The 22,056-nt window shown below is 32.2% G+C and overlaps 2 protein-coding genes across 2 annotated transcripts; both read right to left on the reverse strand.

The window, feature by feature from the left end:
* Window positions 1-1,734: 1,734 nt before the first annotated feature.
* PAKRP1 (phragmoplast-associated kinesin-related protein 1) lies at window positions 1,735-9,113 on the reverse strand. The gene is made up of 16 exons (XM_020361425.3): window positions 8,611-9,113; window positions 8,400-8,537; window positions 7,779-7,862; window positions 7,572-7,688; window positions 7,427-7,486; window positions 7,287-7,340; window positions 7,106-7,198; window positions 6,546-6,641; window positions 6,037-6,182; window positions 5,667-5,816; window positions 5,446-5,575; window positions 4,331-5,362; window positions 4,143-4,241; window positions 3,904-4,056; window positions 2,986-3,828; window positions 1,735-2,302 (listed from the first exon to the last, which is right to left on the reverse strand). Exons 1-16 carry the CDS (start codon window positions 8,887-8,889, stop codon window positions 2,000-2,002), a joined length of 3,777 nt encoding a protein of 1,258 aa, XP_020217014.2. The 5' UTR covers window positions 8,890-9,113; the 3' UTR covers window positions 1,735-1,999.
* Window positions 9,114-21,214: 12,101 nt separating this feature from the next.
* CYS2 (PHYTOCYSTATIN 2) lies at window positions 21,215-21,995 on the reverse strand. Its single transcript, XM_020360763.2, has one exon. It carries the CDS (start codon window positions 21,878-21,880, stop codon window positions 21,485-21,487), a length of 396 nt encoding a protein of 131 aa, XP_020216352.1. The 5' UTR covers window positions 21,881-21,995; the 3' UTR covers window positions 21,215-21,484.
* Between the last annotated feature and the right edge of the window lie 61 nt (window positions 21,996-22,056).

Genomic DNA, 22,056 nt, shown 5'->3' on the forward strand with positions numbered 1-22,056 from the left:
GTGATTTTGGTTCTTCAATTTTTAATTGAACAATTTTAGTCCCTCAAATATCATAATAGTATGATTTTTGTTTCTCCCATTAAAAATTAATAATTTTAATATATATATATATAATGTTTTAAAATTAAATAATTATTTATCTATTCAAATTAACGTATATTATAATTTTCGATATTATATCAATAATATTATTAATATATTTATAGATAAACTAATAATTTGATAAATATAACTTGTTATATATTAATATACTTTTACAAAAATATAAGTATATTAATTAGAAATATATATCTGATCTTATATATATATATTTTTGTAAAATTATATTAATATATATTAAGTTATATTTATCAAATTATTAGTTTATTTATAAAAAGGGTAAAAATATTATTGATATTAATTTATCAGTAATATTAAAATACTAATAATATATAAATTTTATTTATTTAGTAATAGTAAATATATACCATTTGATACATTAAAAAAAATATACGTAAATTTAAATAAACAAACAATTATATAGTCTTAAAACATTATATATATATATATATTAAAATTTTAAAATTATTAAATTTTTAATGAGAAAGACTAAAATTCCACAATTATGATATTTGAGAGATTAAAATTGTTCAATTAAAAATTGTGAGACTAAAATTACACAATTATAATCTTTTAAGGACTGAAATTACTCAATTAAAACCTTAGAGATCAAAATTGCATAATTATAATATCAAAAACATAATTAAGTAAATAATATTTTATTCACAGTTCTGGAACGGGCCGTTCTGAAACCAGAACGGCCCGTTTGAAAGCAGAACGTCTCGTTTGAAAGCAGAACGGCCCGTTCTGATTTCAGAACGGCCCGTTCTGCTTCACTGGCGGTGTTTTAATTTTGCAACCAGAACGGCCCGTTCCGGTTTCAGAACGGGCCGTTCTGGGTCCAGGTGTTTTCAAAAAAATTCTCATCCACGTGGATGCTACGTATGCATCTACGTGGCGTCCACGTGGTCAAAAGTTAACACCGTTAAAGCAATTTGGACGGAAAGTCCCACATTGAAACCAATTAATTAATTTAGGACTAAATTGAAACCAATTAATTAATTTGGGACCAAATTGAAACCAAAAATTAATGAGGGACTAAATTGAAACAAAAAAAGATTATAAGGGACCAAAATAGGGTTTTAACCAATTAGTTATAAGTAGTGTTTAGAATGATTAGTTGACCTTTCAATAAGTATATAAATTTTTAAAAAAATCATATAATAGAAATTAAAACAGAATTTCAAATCTTAAGAGAATAAAAAACAAAGAAAATTTTTTATAACAATCAAAATCAAAATTTACATTTACATATTTTATAAGGATTTAAAAACATTTTTAAGAAAAAAATATAAAATATAAAGCCTAGCATTTTGATTCAATTGAATTCATTTTTTGCTAAACATTTTGAACATATAAATTTTACTCCAAGCACCTTTCAATGAACGTATTGAATATTTAGTTAACTAAAATAATTTATTTCTGTTCTATAATGTATAAGTAGGACTTGTTAGTAATAGAGTTCATCAACTATGTTGTATAATACAATACAATTGGAGTCAATCACCCATGTAAAATTTTGTCATTTATTTATTTAATTAAATAAAAATAAAATAAAATAATTTAAAAATTAAGGAAACTGGACAGTTGCTATTCTTATTCGACATAGTCCAATTCCAAGCAAAAATTCAACTATTGAGACCAAAAAAAAAATATATTAATGATAATAATTCCATCAATTGGAATTAATAATAACAAAATAAGAATGAAGAGTTGCATCATCGCCTTTGCAACCGACAATCTCTGTCAGGTAAATCTTCTTACTCAAAATAGTTTTAGAGTAAGGGAGAAATGAGAGAGAAACTCGTTTATGCTCACAAAGGGGTAAGAACGAAAGAATACAATCATTTCTTCAAATCATATGAACAAATTAATACAAGATGACACAATGTGATGATACTTATATATTACATCTGTCGTAACCAGAGAACCATGATGATTCTGCTAGTTTTGCAAGCTCACCATACTCTGCATTATTATTAAATGGCTCAAACTGATCAATAACACTGTTTGGCTCCTTTGGGTCGTCATAACTGGGCATGACAACATCGTCATCATAAGTCGGTTGTACAGATTCCTTCGGCAAACGTGCTTCCGCAAGGAGCTCATTAAGTGAGGTAATCTCCTTCTCATGTGTCTTCTTCAACTTATCAATTTGTTTGTAGGCCCTGGCAGCTTCCTGTTCTGCATCCATAGCCCGTTTCTGCAATATTACATGTTAAAGTCAGGCACAGAATTACTAGTGGAAGTAATTCATTGGAATTTGGAATAGTTAAACGTCAAAAATAATCAGAGGCAACCCTCTTATCATTTTCTTAATTTCTTGATAACTTGAGAATGAATCAACAGATGTGTTCATAAAAAATGTTAATATACAATCTTATCCCGAAGTAATAAATAGTGTTACTTTGATCTCTCAATGTATTGATAAATTTGTCCTTGAAAAGTGCTAAAAAGTTAATCACAAACTTGGTCTCTCAAATTTGTGAATGAGTCCTAAACACAAAATAAGTCATATCACTACAAAGTTGTTAATTTCTTGATAACTTGAGAATGAATCAACAGATGTGTTCATAAAAAATGTTAATATACAATCTTATCCCGAAGTAATAAATAGTGTTACTTTGATCTCTCAATGTATTGATAAATTTGTCCTTGAAAAGTGCTAAAAAGTTAATCACAAACTTGGTCTCTCAAATTTGTGAATGAGTCCTAAACACAAAATAAGTCCTAGCACTACAAAGTTGTTACTTTCAGGAGCCAAAGCATACAGAACGTGAAAAAAAGGTGGACAGCAATGCTGGGAAGCATCAAATACTAGCAACTAAACATAAGTAATTCAGTTGATAAAAAGAAACATCGAAGTAAAATTGATTCGTTGCTAACCTGTGCAGTAATGACAGCTTCTTCAGCTTCTTTCAGTCGCAAAAGCAGTTCACCAGCAGCTTGCACTGCTTCCGCAGTGTCCTTCAACTGGGCCTGAAGTCCTTTATTTTCATCCCTTAAGATTCGCCGTTCTTTTTCTCTTCCTGCTTTTAAAGCTGAAATTTCTGCAGCAAGAGCATTTATGAACTTAGACTCCGCACCTCTTACTCCTGCTCTTGAAGCCGCTTTCTTGACATCCTCAATTCCATCTTGGATCTGTCTATGCCTTGCAAGCAATTCGATGTGTTTCTCTTCCAAATCTGCGTATTGTTCTAGAAGTCTTGCATGGCCTTCTATAGCCATGTGCATGGCTTCCTGAAGTTCCTCAGTACACTTCCTCTCAGCATCTAATTCCCGCTTCCTCTTTTCAGCTAGCGACCTGCTAGCTTCAAGCTCAGCTCTCAGTTCTTCTGAAAGAGAAATCCACCTGCTTTCTGCCTCTGTCCATTTAATTCTTTCTTGTTCAAATTGTGCTTCAGCATTGTTATTGGATGATGCTGGAATTTCATTCATCTCATCTCTCTCCTCTGTTGACTCTGAAATGGCAGCGAGGGTTGCCGCCGAACTGGGTTCAGGTGATGAGTAAGTCAATTGCAATAACGGATATTGCTTCCTCGCTGAAGTGGATGAAGAGTCGATATAAAATTGAAGCTGGCTTCTTAAACTTTGTATCTCCTCCATCAACACTTCTCTCTCCCCTAATTTGTAGAAATTTTGATATTTTTCTAATTCATCTTGCACTCTTTTCAACTCTATCTCCATCTTCAAAACTTCTGGATGATTCTCATACTTATCCTTTAACAGCTGTTGATAGTAATTGAGTATAAGCATCTAATATATTGGATATAACTGTGAAACCTTGGAAGAACATATTTCTACCTTGTGTTCGTGGGTAAGAGCCACTAACTCTTCCTCCATGAATTCTTCAGTGGGTAAAACGCCATCCATAAGGCTCTCAAGGCGAAGAATTTTATCTTCCCTTGTCTGTGCAATTATGGCATTGCATTCTCGCTCAAGCTTGTACTGTTGTACCTACAAATAGCATGGGAAACAGTCATTCACCACAACATACAAAAGAAAAAAATGAGACGGTTGTTGATAAACAAAAAAAAAATTACCAGGCGATGAAGCTGCATTATCTCAGAAGTCTGTTTGGCACAGAACTCTTCAAGCGCCATTTCTCTCCTTATAGATCCTGCTAAAACCTTCTCTACTGCCTAAATAACAGAAGATAACGGAGTTACAATAAATAGATATAATGACCTCAAGTTCTACTACAAAAATGTAATTGAATTCTTGCACTTACTTTGAGAACTTGCTTCTTCGGCTTATCAGCAGACTCAAGGCAATCAACAGGTACCAACTGTAGGTTTGAGTTATTGTCAATCTCATTGACATCAAGCTGCGCTCTACTTTTACAATTACTACAGGTGAATAAAACAGAATCTTCTTCAACATTATCATCGAGAGAAGTCTGCAGGCCCACATCAACTTTGTCAGCTGGAAAAATTAGTCTAGATTCTCTTGCTCGTAATGAAACCCTATATGACGACTGCCTCGAAGCTGCATTACGTTGGTAACCATCTATAATTTCAAGACCATGGCGGATGCTTGCTGCTAAATTTTCTGTTCTAGAAATGAATTTTGGAGCTGTTTGACTAGAAAAGGCAGAAGATGAGCGTTTATGATTGCTGGTTTTAGTGCCCAAATCTTTTTCAACATGAAGGTCATTCTCAGAAGGAGACACCCCTGACGAAGTCCTCAGACTTTTCCTGCTGGTGCTGAGTCTAGGAGAAACACTAGGAGTTGGGGATTTAAGGACTGGGGATAAATCACACTGAACTATACTGAGGCCTGCTGGCGAGACACAATTCATTGCAGCACTAGGAGAATCAGTGGACACATCTGGGGCTGAAAAACCTGCAAAACCTCCGGTGTCAGATTGATCTGCAGGACGAGAGAAGCTGTTTCGTACTACCATTGCACAGGATGATTCTTCATTCAAACATTTACTGCCAGAGCAACTTGGAATTTTTTGTTCCTCACTGTGTTGAGCCAAATCCTGATCATCAGTGTTCATATCGTTGTCATTCTCGGCTACAATATTACAACTACTCGGCATATTGGCATCGCAGGAAACTCCATCATGGTCCTCAACACTTTCCTCGTCAATCTCCATCTCTGCATCACCATCATCATCAACACGGGATAACCGTGATGGTCGATTGAAGCTGGATTGTAATAAACTCAAGCTTCGTCGGATCCAAGCTGCTGAATGACCTCCACTTGAGTCCATTGGGTTGTTGTAACCATTTGCTTTAATTCGATGAAGCTCGTCCTGTTCATTTCATACACTTGAGTTATTCAAATTTCAAAATGAAGATCGGAGAACATGATTGAGAATTATGGAGAAGAATATACCCTTAGTTGCCGTATCACTTGTCGCAAGTGGTTCACATCATCTTCCATAATTTCGTTAACAACTGCCTTGTTCTTGATAGCTTTGGCACGTTGTGCAAATCTCAATGTACTGAATGTTTCACTCCTACAACTGCAGGACCAAGTAATTTAAAAATTTTCATAAGACAGAAGGATCAGGAGATAAAACACTTCAAATGACAATTGAGTGCTTTGCATTTTACCTTTGTGCTGGTGAAATAGCACAAATCATTGCTAATTTTGCATTTCCTCCGAGAGAGTCCTGCAACAGAAATGTCAGCCTAGAATCTCTATATGGTATATGCCGCTGCTTTCCTGTTTGAGAGACTTCCGCAAGAATATTTATCAAATTCCTGCAGTAGAATTTAACCTCTGTAAGTACTAGGTCCTATAGAAATCCTTGATTCCCAAAAACACTTCATCTCCACCGTAATAATCTACTTTTGTTACTTTTCTACACTTTACTGCTCTCAAAGTAGCCTGGTATTCATCAAAGCTTTAATTTACCATTTGTAATCATTTTTAACACTGATATTTGCTCTCAATTTAATACACACGAATGTTAAATCATACCCAAGCTGTGAGAGTGATCTATTAATATTGCCAGCTTCCTTCAATCGCTCTCCTGCAGCACCTGTTAATTTTTGTCGTTCTGACCCAGCTAGATCAACAAGATTGATCCTACTTTTTTTAAATCTGCTCATACCATCTGCTTGACTCTGCAAACATTAATTTACTTCAAAACACCTTCCAGATGTATGTGCCAAGAATAGTAATGAAACATTGTCAATTCAATGATTACAGCTAAAGCTACATCGACAGCTGAGTAATGTATCCTAAAACATAAAGTTCTTTTGGAAAACAGTTGCTGACAAAAACAAAAATTCAGGACGACTAGATTTCTTAAGCTTTTCAATTGCAACACGCCTTTTATTTTTATATAATTTAGTTCAAATTAAAACCCATTAATTGTCTGAACTTGCATAAGATCTATTCTTCGATCATATAATATCAGCAGTCCACTCATGTTACTGAAAATACACATTACTTGACAATTTCCATGCCATGAGACAATGTATCACCTTGTATCGAGATTCAACAACACAAATAAAAACAGTATGTGAGCGGGAACTCTCAGAATTTATACTGGTTGCACCAGTTCTCCTGTTCGACAATCCCTGCATAATGAAAGGTAGATGATAGTAAAACACTTTGTGAAAGGATGATTTACGGCAACCTTAACTGCTACCAGATCACATCGTATTAGATCTATCTCATTGAAAAAAACAACAATAAGCATTTCAAGTGAAATCCTACACAATTGAGCTGAGATTCTTTACACTCTTCCAAAGAAACTTTACAAATATGGATGTGAATGCATGACATGAGATCACTCGATTTTTTGGCAATCAATTAGCAATTTGAGTGCTAGTGCTTTGCATTGAGTACCTCGTGTTTCGTAGCATAAAAAATGACCTGCTACAGAACAGCAGGCTAAAACTAGTCCCACTGAGGCTAATCATATTGTTAAATATTGTACCTTAAGACAATGCTCGAAGTTAGGTCATAGAAGAAAGAGAACATATCTCTTAAGTCTTAATACAATGCCTGTGAACTGTGATAGAGTAAGTAAGATGAATACCTTTATTAGAAGCTGAGTTACATCCTTCATTGAAGACACGTGCTCCTCTGTAAGATTCTCGACATAGACACCAGATTTGACATCTTCTCTAATCTGTATAGAGAACAAAATATCAGTTCCAACATAAAGCAGTGAAACACAGGAAAAATAAATAACACCCCTATGGTGGCTTAGAATTTACCTGTAAGTTTTTCTGATTCGGATCCAACAGATCCATGATTTGCTCATTGTATATCTGCAAAAACAAATTGTGTCAAAAAGGACTAAACTGACAAGGTGGACATTTAAGGAACATGGAAAGAAACACTCTAGTCAATCAACCTCGAGAAAAGAGCAGTGGCACTGGTAGTTGAGTTGCTTGTCAGAATGCTTAGTTTGCTCCTGCGCACAAAATACAACAGTAAACATCACGAAACAGGAAGAAAACACCAACTAATTTAACAAGGAACTGAAATCAAATGCGTACTTCATTTAGGCGTGCAAAAAGCCGCTGAAAAACACGAGAAGCGAGCCCTTGTTGATCATTTTCCTCCGACAAAGAATTGGCAGGACCCCACATTGTATAAGTCTTCCCACTCCCGGTCTAGCAAGTTCAAAATCACAACACCATATTCATCACCAACATCTAACTAAACAAAAGGGGAAAAAAGTCAACGGGAAGAAGAAAAAAAACCTGTCCATAAGCAAAAACTGAACTATTGAAACCAGCCAAGCAATGCTCTACCAGAGGCACCCCAACGTGTTCGAAAATATCCAGCTGAAAAACGGGATCAGAAGTCAGAAAGCACATCAAACACCGAAAATCAAATAAATAAAACAACAGTAGCACTCAGCAAAAGTAGAAACAGAAAGTGCATCAAGCTCCCAAAATCAAACAATTCCAGTATAACAACAGTGACACTCAGCAGAACAAGAAGTAGAAAGCGCATCAAACACCGAAAATCAAACAATTCAAGTAAAACAGAAGTAGCACTCAGCAAAACTAGAAATAGAAAGTACATCAAGCTCTGAAAATCAAACAATTCCAACAAAACAGTAGCACTCAGCAGAACCATAAATAGAAAGCGCATCAAGCTCCGAAAATCAAACAATTCCAGCAAAACAACAGTAGCACTCAGCAGAAGCATAAGCAGAAAGTGCATCAAGCTCCAAAAATCAAACAATTCCAAGAAAACAACAGTAGCACTCAACAGAACCATAAATAGAAAGCGCATCAAACACCGAAAATCAAATCAAATAATTCCAATAAAACAGCAATAGAAATACTTCAGCAGAACTAAAATAGAAACCATGCCTGAGTAGCGGCCGTGTCAGCAACGGAATCGAAGGTGAAATTATGGCCATTAATCGACAGCGAGTCATGCGAAACCTTCTGAACAGTGGGATCTCCGTCGTCCTTGTCCGCGTTCAGCGGCCTCATCCTCACGATAACCTAAAACAAGCAAGGAATGAGTAATCGGACGAAATGAAAGCGAAATGAAAATGAAAACCCTAATTGGCGATACCTTGACGCCGGAATCGGAGGGTGCGGAGAGAGAAGCATCGGAGAGTGCATCGACGGCGAGCTTGCGCTTGAGAGGGTTGGAAGAGGGAGGCCTCGGAGGGAGGGGACTCTTCAATTTGGAAGGGGAAGGGGAAGGAGCGAGAAGATTAGGATCGGAGGGAGGGTCGTTTTCTTTGGAGGGTTTGTGCTTGCGAGAGGGACGGGGCTTAGTAGGGGTTGAGGAAGAAGGGAGATCGGGCTCCCTGAAGCTAGGGTTTCTTGGGAGCATGAAGTGCTTCATTGTTTGGGAGAGGAACGAAGACAGAGGGAGCGAACGATAGGAAAGAGAGGTAAGAAGAAAGAAGAAAGAAGATGGAGATTGGAAAGAGCCGTTGGAGGGATTTGATTTGAATTATTGGACAGTTGACAGAGAAAGGAAGAAAGAAAGAGAGAGAAAGAGAGCGAAATGAAGATTTTTGAATTTGTTTTTGGATCTGGAGCGCTTATTTGGATTCGGACACCCGGAAAATACAATACCAGGATCCGATGGGATGGAGAATGGACCGTCTCTTTCTCCATAATTATGGATTATGGAAGCATGTATATTATCTTTATTTATTTAAGAAAATCAAATTTGGTAATAACCATTTATAAAACTCACTCATCTACTTAATTAACTGAGTTGAACTACTATAATTAATGGTTATGGATGGATATATATAATTCATTCACCTTTAAATATATTTTTAATTGAAATAGAAGAAGAGATAAATTCACCAAAACACCCGTACCATTTTCTAAAGTTTAATAAACTTAAAAATTTCAAAACTATATCAAATCAACTTATTACAACATGAAAATTTTATTATAGGTTAATGATATCCTTATAAGTTTCTTAGACAATTTGTTTTTGGAATTTTGCCAGGACATTTGATATGCAATTATATTTTTACACTTAGGTTTAATTGGTATATAAAAGTTAATGAAAATTCTCCAATAATTAATAAAATATCTTAATTATAGAAATTTAGGAAAATTTAAATTAGTTTTAGCTATTTTATTCGTAACAATTCCTAAAATGCATCTCCCAAAACTAGTCTAAGATAAGTTAAACAACCTACAAATACTTAGTTCAAACTTAGCACAAGTAGTGCATGATTTTGGTACAAAAATTATATCACATCAAATTTGCTTACAAAAAATTTAACATAACCAAATAATGAGACGCATGATCTATCTTCTACCATATCATCAAAAGTGCATGACAACTCTTTATAAAAGTTTATAGAGTTATGTTGAAAACATATATTGATTTATATAAATTTTGAGAAGAATGTTTCAAATTATTCTTATGTTATGTTTGAGATTTTTTTTTAATTAAGATAGTTTGAAATTTTTAAAATTTAAATTTTTTATTTAAATAAGATAATTAGATTCTATCACATGCTTAATTTGTTTATTTATATATATATATATATATATATATATATATATATATATATAACTTTACAAATATAAATAATAATCAATTTTTAATATTTAATAATTTTTAAATTAAATATAATTAATAACTTAAATAATTTTTAAATTTCAACAATACAAAAAGTTATTAATACTTAAAATTAAATAGGAGAGGAGAAAATAAAAGAAAAGTAAGAAACATGCGAAAAAGATAAAGTAAATATAAAAAATGTTCAAATTTATTATTTTTTTTAGAATTTTACATTTTACAATGTTTTCTAAGTGTACATTCTATAATGTTAAGTAATAAAAAAAATTATAAATTACTATAAATTTCATTTATTTTTAAAAGATAATTATAAGACAAATTTTGCATAAAATATTTTAGTTCTTAAAAAGAACTAAATTACTTATTTAAAAAATCACATTCAAATACAATATTATACCGAGAAAATAAGAACTTTAAATAATACTTTTATGATTACAATTAAAAAAACATGGGACTAATTTTTTTATTATAGATTTTAATACCACATAATGAATGTTTGAAACAAATAAATATTGATTTGAAATTTTTTTACATTATTATAAATAAAATATTTTTTGAGGTTCGTTCCAATGTTCTGTAGCACAATTCAATAAATATTAAACTTAGGATTTTTTTTGTCAAAATACTACCAATAATAGCATTTGGAACTACAATGATATTCTTCACATTTACATCATTGTTTTACTTATTTCTATGACTATAAAAAAATTATACCAATTTTTTAAAAATAAATTTACATATTTCACATGCATAAAAATTTTGATATATAATTATTATTTTTCATAAATAAAATGAATAAATAATTATATTGAACATAAAATAGCTCCTAACCAACAATTATAATTAATATACAAATGTCTAATGATTAATGGCAAAAACAAGAGGAAAAAAAGCATAATAAGTAAAAAGATAAATAAGAGTAAAGATAATATTGGAAAGAAAAACACTAAGATAAGATAAAAATATAAATTAATTAAATAATATAAATGATTAATAAAAAAATAACTAAACAAATAAAAGGTATAATAATAAATTTGTGAGTGAAATAAAGGGAGGACGGTAAAACTTATATAAGATTAAAAAAATAAAAAAGGTCAAAATCACATTTATATATAATATTATAAAAAAAAATTATAAAATTTAGGGGTCACCATTATCTCTATCATCTCACCTCTTAGTTCTAGCAACAAACACTCCATTGTTGAAACTTATAATTGATATAACAATAATTATTGAAATTTCTTATAAATTAATGTAAATTACAATTAATTGAAAATTTTATTTTGTCAAAAATATATTAATATTATGATTCATTTGATGATATTTAGATTTATTAATAATATAATCAAATATAATAGACTTTGCATAATTAATTTTAATATATGTAGAAAATAATGTAAGTATAACCTTAAAGCCTATGATAGGAAATGTCTTAGGTTAGTTAAATAGTATGGTTAGGTTTCTCTAAAAAAAAATATATAAGAATATAATTATTTTAAGTTTATCCCATTAAAAACTTAGAATATAATATGTGATAAAACAAAGAAAAAATTAATTTCTTAATTTCAAAGTTCGTACAACACATATCAGGTACATATAATTATATCTTTAATAAATAAATAAATATTTTATTTTTTCTAAAATTATATAAATAATAATTATTGATTTTACTTACAATAATTAGCTATATTAGACTCAAACTACTTTCTCATAAATTAGTTTGTGGGTTCTACATTAAAAAATTTATTAAAATATTTTGTTATTTTAATACCAACAAGAGACTCAAGTTAGAGAATGTTGTAGAATTTATTATATGGTTATGCTTTGAATTTATTTAGTGATGTTTTCTTATTGAATTTCAGACAACATCAATAATATATTGAGATAAATTTCATGATTGTTTGCATATTTCAAAGGAAACTGATAATTTTTTTTAAGTTAATTAATCATTAATAATCAATTAATAACATGATATTAATAATATTTTGAATAATTATGTTATTAATGTAAAATATTTATATAACAAAATTTTATAAAAAATTGTGACCGAGTCTTTCTAATTTATCTTAATCACATTTTTTTCTATCTAAAAGACTCAATTTAAATATCTTACTTAAAGAATATTATTAAAATTTTAATCGATTCCATCAAGATATTATATTAATTAAATTTCATGAATTGATATATTATTAAAAAATATATTTTTTATATTAAATATAAAAGAGGGGGAGAAAAAAATGAGAAAGTAAGTACGTAAAATTTTCAATTTTATTTATGTGAGATTTGACATTTTACAATATTTTTTCACAATGTTAAGTAATCAAATACTTTTATAAAGGACTATAAATTTATTCTTTCAAGATTTATTATCCTAAGAAAATATTATTGACCATATATATTTTTAAACTCGGTAGAATAGCAATATCATTAGAGAATTTCTATGGTACACGTAATTATTGAGGAGTTTTGGAATTGTCGATGATGTGTTGCTAATGTGTATTTATATGTGATTATTTAAAATAGTTTTAATTTTATATTTATTTAAAATTCACGTCCAATTTAAGTCTTTATAATTGAAGTTCACGTTCCGCTTCTTTCTCGTTCTTAGGTTGAAAGTCGGGGTTCAATGTAACTATTATGAAATTTATATGCTGAAACTGTTTTGGATGTTATAACTCCCAAACCATAAAGAGAAGGGAAGAACCACGAAACGAGAAAGAAGCCAAAAAAATACGGAAAAAAAACCCAAAAAAACGTGAACTTCAGTTAAACATATAATTGACGTGGATTTTAAATAAATAAAAACTTAAAAGTGACATGAATTTTAAATAATGATACATAAATACACATAAGTTACACATTACTTACAATATTAAAATCCTTCTTTTATAGAGGGTAGTAGTAATGCTCATATCATTAATATGTTTGGTAATGTCAATGAAACATATCTCTCGATTCATTGTACTTATTAATATGGGCTTACTATAACACGAGCAGTTGCACAATTGACTTTCAAAAACTTAGGATCAAACAACAACCTAGGTCAACCCTTACAAACACATCTAAATTTAGTAACAAACTTATCGGAGAATGATTTTGATTACCAACTCACTGGGGAATGAAGTTAGGTCTATGATGACTATATGAAATTTTTGTGTTCAACTTTTGTTTATGAGACAAGTATTAGATGGCTGGGAAATTTATATGTATAATGCTAATAGAAACAGTGACTTTTATAAATTTATAATCAATGATTGTACTATTTGTATATATATAGACTTATAATCATAGGTGGTACCTTTTGTAGATAAAAGCAATTCTAATGGTAATTGCTTAGTCCATCAAACAACTCTAATCTCAGTTTCTTACCATTGGAGAGTCTGATGTGGTAGTAGGAGTTTCTTGCAGAGGAAAGAGGGTTGCTTAGTGAAACAACCGTTCCTTACCTTTGTGAACGGAAGGAGGCGTGGTGGTGAGGCGTGTAACGACCCGCCATGGTCTCTACACTTAGTGAAATCGCACTACTACTAGTGAACTAAGGAAAATATTAAATTGGATAACTCATACATACAGGTATAGATAAGAATAAAAATAACCAAATTCTTTAAATACAAAATAAAATGCCATATATGTACAGTCATCCCAAAAATAATATTTCCTAGTGCCGGTCAAACAGACAAAAATCGCTACCCAAAATGGTAACCCTAACACAAGGATCAAACTCCCTGTCTCGCAGCGGTCACCTCGACTCCAAGCTAGCCCTGACCTGCTCCCATACCAAGTATGATCATCGCAGTTCCACCACATGGAAACAGAAGGGTAAGCTAGAATTCACAAATGAATCATAATAATCTATACTACACAATCGTATTCATAGAGTTACACCATACACTCTATCCAATACTACTCATGCATAAAATACAATCCACCAATCATGAAGTCAAACACCACACTTCATCATATTAATAATCATGCAATAAATGCATCTCATGACAGATATCAATGCATATCAATCATCTAATGCGTCGTCACGCATACACCTAGGAGATCTCCATAACAATAGAGCTGTATAAGTGACATTCCATCCTACCGAAACCACCCCAACCGTTTTCACGCCCAATGCGCCTGCTCGGTCACAGCTAAACAGGATATATAATCCTCCCTCGGGTTTACTCGGATGATGTCACTTACACAATTGGAAGTCCAGATCCACCGTCAGGTATAACACAGCTGGGTACGGGCTTACCACGACCTTGGCATGCATTAACCAAGTCAATTGTGGAGTTCGCCCACCGACTATCCGCAAGGATCCACGCACCTTCCCGAGTACTTGGTTAAGGGAATAACCCTCGACCTCATACCCCGCTCCAACACTAGCTAAGGACTTAGAGGAGACTCACCCAACCCAATGGCCTATCTGAGCACCACTCTCCCAAATCCAGTGGCCTCCCAGAGCACCACTCTCATATATCAGTGGCCTATCCAAGCAACACTCTCAAGAGACTCTATGTGAGCTCTTCCAGTTCGAAAATATTTTTCCTCTCCTCAAGTCCTAGGCTAGACTCATGCCATAGGCATCACATGCAATCATGCATCATACATCATAATGGTCTGCCCACCATCATGATCAACAATCATACACATGTCATAAGACATCACATGCAATAATGCATCATACATCATAATGGTCTGCCCACCATTATGATCAATAGTCATACTCATATGAACATATACGCATGTCATATCATATTCAAACATTCATACGTATCATCACAAAGCATACATATGAATCACACCTCACCATACATCATATATCATACATACATGATCTAAAACTTCAACTTTAAACATGCATAAGCATCAATTCATTCATAAACTTATTCACGCTCGGCGTAGCCTGAGCTCGCCCAGCCTAATCCCAGCCTGAGAGTCCCAAGACTCATCCACGCCTAGCGCATTCAACCTGCGCCCGGCCTAAATTCCAGTAACAGAGTTCACAAACTCTCATCCACACCAACAAATCCAGCCACATGCAAACACAAAATACAATGCATAGGCTCCATACAACTTAAATAAACCTAGAATCAACATGCACCCATCTGATGCATCAAATTCACCAGAAACCCCATTTTTTTCCAAGACTTTGAACAATTAGCGAATTCTCCGATCCAGCCATGGATCCTCAACTTTCATGCATCAATTGAGTTTCTAAACTCACATGCAACTTAAATAACAAACATTCTAGCTTCCCTTACCTAAAGGTTGGCTAAGAATGGCCAACAACTGTGACGAAAAAGAATTCCTTTCCAAAACTCAACCCGGAACTTCAATCCTCCCAAAGCAAGCTTTCTAATCTGAATTTCAAGAAAAGTCAGAAGGAGTTAGTGATCTAGAGGAGAAAAGGAGTCAAACAGAGAAATTTGGGAGAGAAAGGAGCTCACTGACCCAGAGACCTTCTCTCTAAAACTTCTCTCTAAAAACTCCAAAACTCCTGAAGGCCCCCAACCCCCTATTTATAGACTTTCGGATTGGCCCAGAACGGCCCGTACCGAGTTCGGAACGGCCCGTTCCGAACTCCCAAATCACGCACAAAATACACGCCCAGAACGGCCCGTTCTCCCTCCAGAACGGTCCGTTCTCCTTCCCAGAACGGCCCGTTCTCAACTACAATATGTAGTTCAATTCAGTAGCTTGGAACGGCTCGTTCTAGTTTGGGAACGGCCCGTTCTGGGCTATTTTTTTTTTTTAACAATGTTACAAGGCGGTGGTTGGACGGCGGAGGCGCGCGAGTGGACAGCGGAGGCGCCGCTGCAGCGTGAAAGTGAGAGAGAGGGTTTGTGGTTCCTCAGGTACTGTTCGAACGTGTTCCAGTCGCGCCGGTTCTGGTTCTCGTAGCGACTCAGAGTGGCAGAGGAAGACGGCGGCGATGAGGGTGGTGCCGGTGAAGGGAAATTGGAGGTTGGTGCCTTCTGTGAGGTTGATGCCCTTCAATGAAGGGTTTTCTTTTTTCTCTTTTTTTTTTCAGTGACTTTTCTTGTTGGATCGTTGAGGGCGTGAAGAAAAAGGAAAAATCCTCTGAAGAAGAAAAGAGACGTTGGGTTAAAAAAGAAATAAGAAATAAAATTTAAAAAATTTAAATAAAATAAAATAAAAAATAAAAAAATATCCTAAAATTACCATTAAAGTAGCTGTTGGCTATTTTTTTTAAAAAAAAATTAATTTTGTATAATGTTTATGTATTTATTTTCTTTTATTGTAGTACAATTGTCTTTTTTAATAAAAATTTTAATTTGGTTTATAAATGATTTGAAAAAAAATTCTAAAAGTTGAATTTCTTAAAGTTTCTTACCATTGGAATAAATTTTTGTTTGAGCTGTTTAATGCTGACATGGCACATTGGGGAGCACTTTTTTCATTTTTCAATGGATGAAGCAACTCAAATGAGTTGCTTCCATTGGAAATGTCCTAAATGTCTGGGTGCTTCAATTGGTTGCCAACACAACACAACTTTGTATTTCGAGAGTTATAGATGACTACTTTCCATTATTATTACTTAAATTTATGAATATTACCCGTTATCAATTACCAATTATCAATTTGCAAATATAAATAATTTATAAATACTATTTATATATTAAACAAATTTATTTGCAAAATAAATAAATTAACAAATACTATTTGCAACAAAATTATAATTCTTTAATATTTATTTACAAATAACATAACCTTCAAAAATTTAACTTACATTTAATATATTGTTAAAAAATTAACTCAAGGATTCGTAAATAATTTTTTATCTAAATATTACCTATTTAATTTATTAAATTATAATATAAAAAGTATACATTTTATATTTGATATGATATTACCATAATTACATAGATTTTTATTTTAATAATCAATTTACACAGTTAATGACATCCTTCGCATTCATACCAAATCACAACTCCCAAGATTTTGAAACATAACTTCCATGGTTGTTCGTAAGTCTCATTTCCTTCACAACTCTCATGGTTTCATTTACATTGCTGCACCACAAAATCTTCCTCCCTACCAACTCAAAACCTTTCATTTCCTTTGCTGCAACAACAAAACTTCCATTACGACTTCCATTGTTGCCTCCTCCCTCGGTAATGTTATCTCTAACTTTGTCTTTCTATTAAATCATATCATCGTAACATTAATATGTATGTCCTTCCACTATGACTTCCACGACAACAAATAATTTTGTTCAATGAAGAATGTGACATTTCTCAATTTTAAGCAGAACTATATGGCCTTAAAAAGTTACTATGTAACATCAACATTTTACATATTTTGTCAAATAATGTATGAATTTAAGTTTTTTTTTTTCTGACCTAGGGACAAGTGATTATTCAAGTACGTTTTTACCATCATTGGAAGGAAACCCTCACCTTTAACAAATGCATTGTGAGAGATCTGGAAGGAAACTGCTTTCCCATCAGCATCACCACCAAGAAAGGACAGGTTGGAATTTTCACAATCGATGTTCAAAACATGACAGATTTTTATGGACTCAAAGATTTGCATGGCATTGTGTTCAACTACAAAAGGGGAGAACGCTTCGACAGTAGAATCTTCACATCTAATGACAAATAAATTCCTTATACCCCAAACTTACTTAATCAACAAGAAGCAAAACTAAGGTTATGTTGAAATTCCTACACTAGAATAAATAATGCACACTCTTGGACGTTCAAATTGACCAAAAGTGCAGTCAAGGGAAATCAACAAATTGTAATACTTTTTATTTTACCTTGTTTTATTATAAATTTTAAATACACTTATATACAATATAACTTATTTTGTGTTCATTGTCAATATTTTAGTACATCCATGTTAGCATTGTTGAGACACAGGAGATTAACAATTATACAAATTGTTTGTTAAAGAATGAGTCTGGAAATATATATAAAACTTTTGATATTGTCAAGAGGAAGAGGAAAAAAACATCTACATTTTAGTTCTACTTAACAACAACATGCACAAAGTTCTTCAAAGACAGGAAGACGACATGAATTTACAGGAGGTTGAGGACCTAAAATCTTTAGTAATCCAAGTCAAGAAGATAAATCATTAAGGCTATTTCATTATTTTACTACTGTTAAAAACTTTCATTTAAGTTATCTTATGAACATGCCCTATATCATTATTATTATTTAAGTTTCATATTTAGGGTTATTTAGCTTTTATTTATCTTGTCTTACCAACATTACATATATCATTATTACTGTTTAAGTTCCATATTTAACATAATTTTCAATGCGTTTTGATTGTCATTCTAAAATGCATGTTAAGTGTTGGAAAGTGCCAAAGGTCAGTAATGTTATTTGAAACCATTTTCCAAACATACACTTTATCTATGTCATTGAACTGTCTGATTCATATTACTATTAATTTTATAACCTAAAGTCCTCAACATTTCTACGGTCAATGACTGAAAATGGAATACTCTTTACAAAATAAAACGACTCAAAGCATGTTTATTCAAATTTTTGTGGTATTTTTACAATTGATGTGTGCCAACTACCAAGCATTGAGTCACCAATGCCATTTCACTTTTTCTGACATACAAATCTCATAAAAACCCTCAAAAAAAATATCTTTATGATGTACACAGCTTTCAATACAATTATTAATAAATATTATTTTTCATTTTAAATTAATTCTCTTATGATTCACACTAACTTTGGGAACGTTATTTCACATGATATAAAATTTTTCACATTTATTACTATAAATTTATTATTTGCATTCTCTCGTCACTTCATTAACCAATATGTTTTTAAACCCTAAACCCATACTATTTTCTCCAAATATTGCAACTCAAACTTCCTAATGAAACTTGTTTCGATAATATTAGTGAAATTAAATTTAATTGTTCCCCTTTCTTCCCTGGGCCTAGGCCACCTATTTTCATAATATCGTAAACTTGCTTTAAATCATTTACTGTTCTTCTAATTTTTCTCTACTAAGGTTGGACCACCTAATCTCTTAAGTACAATCGGCTCACCAACATCACTTGTTGGACTAATATGACTTGTATTCAATTGCACTACACCTCCTTTTACAACTTATCAATCAATTAATTCTCTAACAAATTTCAACCTATTGCATTTTTTCGCACCCATATCACAATGTCTATTTATCACAACATCCATAAATCATCCTATCATTAACATTATCTTATCAATCATATTATGTCATGTATAAACTTTTACCATCCTTCAATCATTGCGGACAAATCAAATTAGTTAACAATCAATCCACATTATTCCACATGATTATCTCTCGTTTAAGAAACAATATGCCACAAACGAATGTAACAACATTGATATACAATGAAATCACATCACATTTTACATTATTTTTCAGTAAACACATTTTCACTATTTTGTTCACAAAATTTGTCAACCATATCTTATGAGTCACATTGGATCAACTTCAAATTTGTCAATCCAATTCATACCTGGTGCACTAACAATTTATGATTTTATTTGTTTATAAACACTTGGGGTAAATGCATTCGCTCCATTATTTATCTGAATTCAACATAAAGTATCTCTCATTTCTCAAATCTCTCAAATAAACCTCAATGCATACAACAAACTACTCAACAATTATATTTTTTCATCTAATATATCATAAATACAAAATTTATTTGCTTAACACACTAATATAATCCTTATTCTACCAACAATTTATATCGAAATTTCGAAATACACCACATGGATATCTTTTAATATGTTTCAAAAGAGACGTATATTTCATTCAAACTCAATCTTAACATTTCACTGTCAAAGATTACAAATCATTATTCAACTTCAATCCTTCTATCAATTTACTTAACAACATGAACTTATAGAAAAAATAAAAACACTAACTAATTATGCATCCAAAGCGTATTATACCATGCACTGTAATCCTCAACCAAAAAAAAACCTAACAAAAGTGGAATCTAATGCTAAACTAATCAAAAACCCCAAAGCTCGAACTTACCAAAACGAAGAGTACAAACCGATGACCGAAATTTAGCTACCAAAAGACGAATTTCATGCTAAACACATGAAAAATCACCAAATCTAAAAGTGACAAAAACGAATATCAACACATTTACAAAATACACCAACTAAACAAAGCCAATCATATACCAAACTCTGTTTTTTCGTATCACAACTCGAGTAAAGGTTTGTGAAAGGTGACACTTACTCGTTTTACAAACAATAAGTCACACACAGCTAACCAACCATTGCCGTGACTTGCTTCGTCGGAGAAGAAGACGGATTTGTTGGAATAATCGAAACATGCAATTTGAATCCTCGAAAATTCATATATATCACTTAAGAGCATCTCCAAGTGAGTATGATAAGCAACAATATATGTTAACAACTCCTATTAGAATATGATAACATGACGATTCTTAAATAAACAAAATTATTTAAAACAAAAAATCACTCTTAAAATTTTAAAAACAGCCATGTATCTTTATTCCTTTACCCAGGAATCCAAAACTAATTACTAGTTATATATATATATATTCAATATTTTTTTTCATAATTATGTAATTTATTTGCTTTTAATATTTAATATTTTTTATATACATTAAATTAATGATATAAATTTTATTATTAAAACTTTATATATTAAAATATTATTTATTATGTTTAATTAAATTAATATTTAATTATAATAATTATATTAATTTTTGAAGTTGTCAATAAAAAAAAATTATAAAAGATTATAAAAGTATGGATTGTTTATATCATAAAAAGTGAATTAATTAAGAATGATGTGAAGTGAATTAAGAATGATGTGAGATAAGTAAAATAATGAGATGGTCTAATAAAAATCCTTTTCATGGCTTTTCAACGATTAAGTAAGGTTAGAGATTCGAATCCTGACTTGTGTATGCAACCGCATTAAATATTGGAACCAGTTATCTCATCCTTTGAAGTACCTCTAAAGTAGAGGAGAAATTAATCGCGTTAAATATTAGAACCAGTTATCCCATCCTTTGAGGTACCTCCAAAGTAGCGAGGAAATTAATCACTGTTATCGGTGATGGATACTTCAAAAAAAAATATATCGAAAGACATTTAGAGCAAAACTTTAGCATATATATAGTTATTATTCAATATTTTCTTAATTTGGTACATATGGTTGGTTGGTAGATTTCAACTTGTAGTTGAATTTCCTGTTCTCCCCAGCACATATATACCATACAAAATGTAGAGGAAAAAAGCTCACTTGCAATTACAAATACCGCCATGCATATCTAGTCAAGAGATTAACCTTAGTGGTTATTATTTTATATTTAGCTCCAAAGCATATTCTAGCCATATGTGCATCTTATGTGTAATACTCTTCACTCCATGGTGCTGGTGGATGCAGGTGCAAAATGGAGAAGCTGCTTGGAATGAAGCCATGGCTTCACCACCACCACAGAGGTGAACATTTTGCCAACCCCATTATGAGTAGTAGCAGATATCTTCAAATAGTACTTCATCCCTGACACCACTTGTTGCTGCGCCTCCACCACCTCTGAGAACTTCAACTCATGCTCTCTCCCATTTTTGTTCTCCCACTGTTTCAAACCACGGTTGAACTCCTCCACCGCGAACCTCCCAAGCTCTTGCACTTCCCTGTTTGTTCTCACGTCAGCGATCTCCGTCTTCCCTCCAACCATTCGAGCACACGATGCAGAAGAGAGGACAGAGAGCAAGGTCATCACCACCAGAATCGTCACAGTCATCGCCATCATTAACGAAGTCAAACCCTTGTTTAAAGTTTACTCAACTTTATGTTACACGTAACTAATAGAAAGTATAGTACTAAGCACGAACGAGGATGAAAGTTACTTGAATATGAGAGGTATATATATATATATATATATATATATATATATATAGTGCGGTTGGTGAGGAGAAATTATATATA

This window comes from Cajanus cajan, chromosome 3 (genome assembly GCF_000230855.2).
Source record: "Cajanus cajan strain Asha chromosome 3, NIPB_CcT2T_4, whole genome shotgun sequence".
NCBI classification, from domain to species: Eukaryota; Viridiplantae; Streptophyta; class Magnoliopsida; order Fabales; family Fabaceae; genus Cajanus; species Cajanus cajan.

Excerpts from the sequence above, each read along its gene's own strand:
- PAKRP1 (XM_020361425.3), bottom strand. The coding sequence starts at position 8,889 with ATGAAGCACTTCATGCTCCCAAGAAACCCTAGCTTCAGGGAGCCCGAT. Across the intron at positions 8,538-8,610 it reads CCTCCGATTCCGGCGTCAAG|GTTATCGTGAGGATGAGGCC; the intron begins GTATCGCCAATT and ends TGCTTGTTTTAG. Across the intron at positions 5,576-5,666 it reads GCTATTTCACCAGCACAAAG|TTGTAGGAGTGAAACATTCA; the intron begins GTAAAATGCAAA and ends TTGGTCCTGCAG.
- CYS2 (XM_020360763.2), bottom strand. The coding sequence starts at position 21,880 with ATGATGGCGATGACTGTGACGATTCTGGTGGTGATGACCTTGCTCTCT.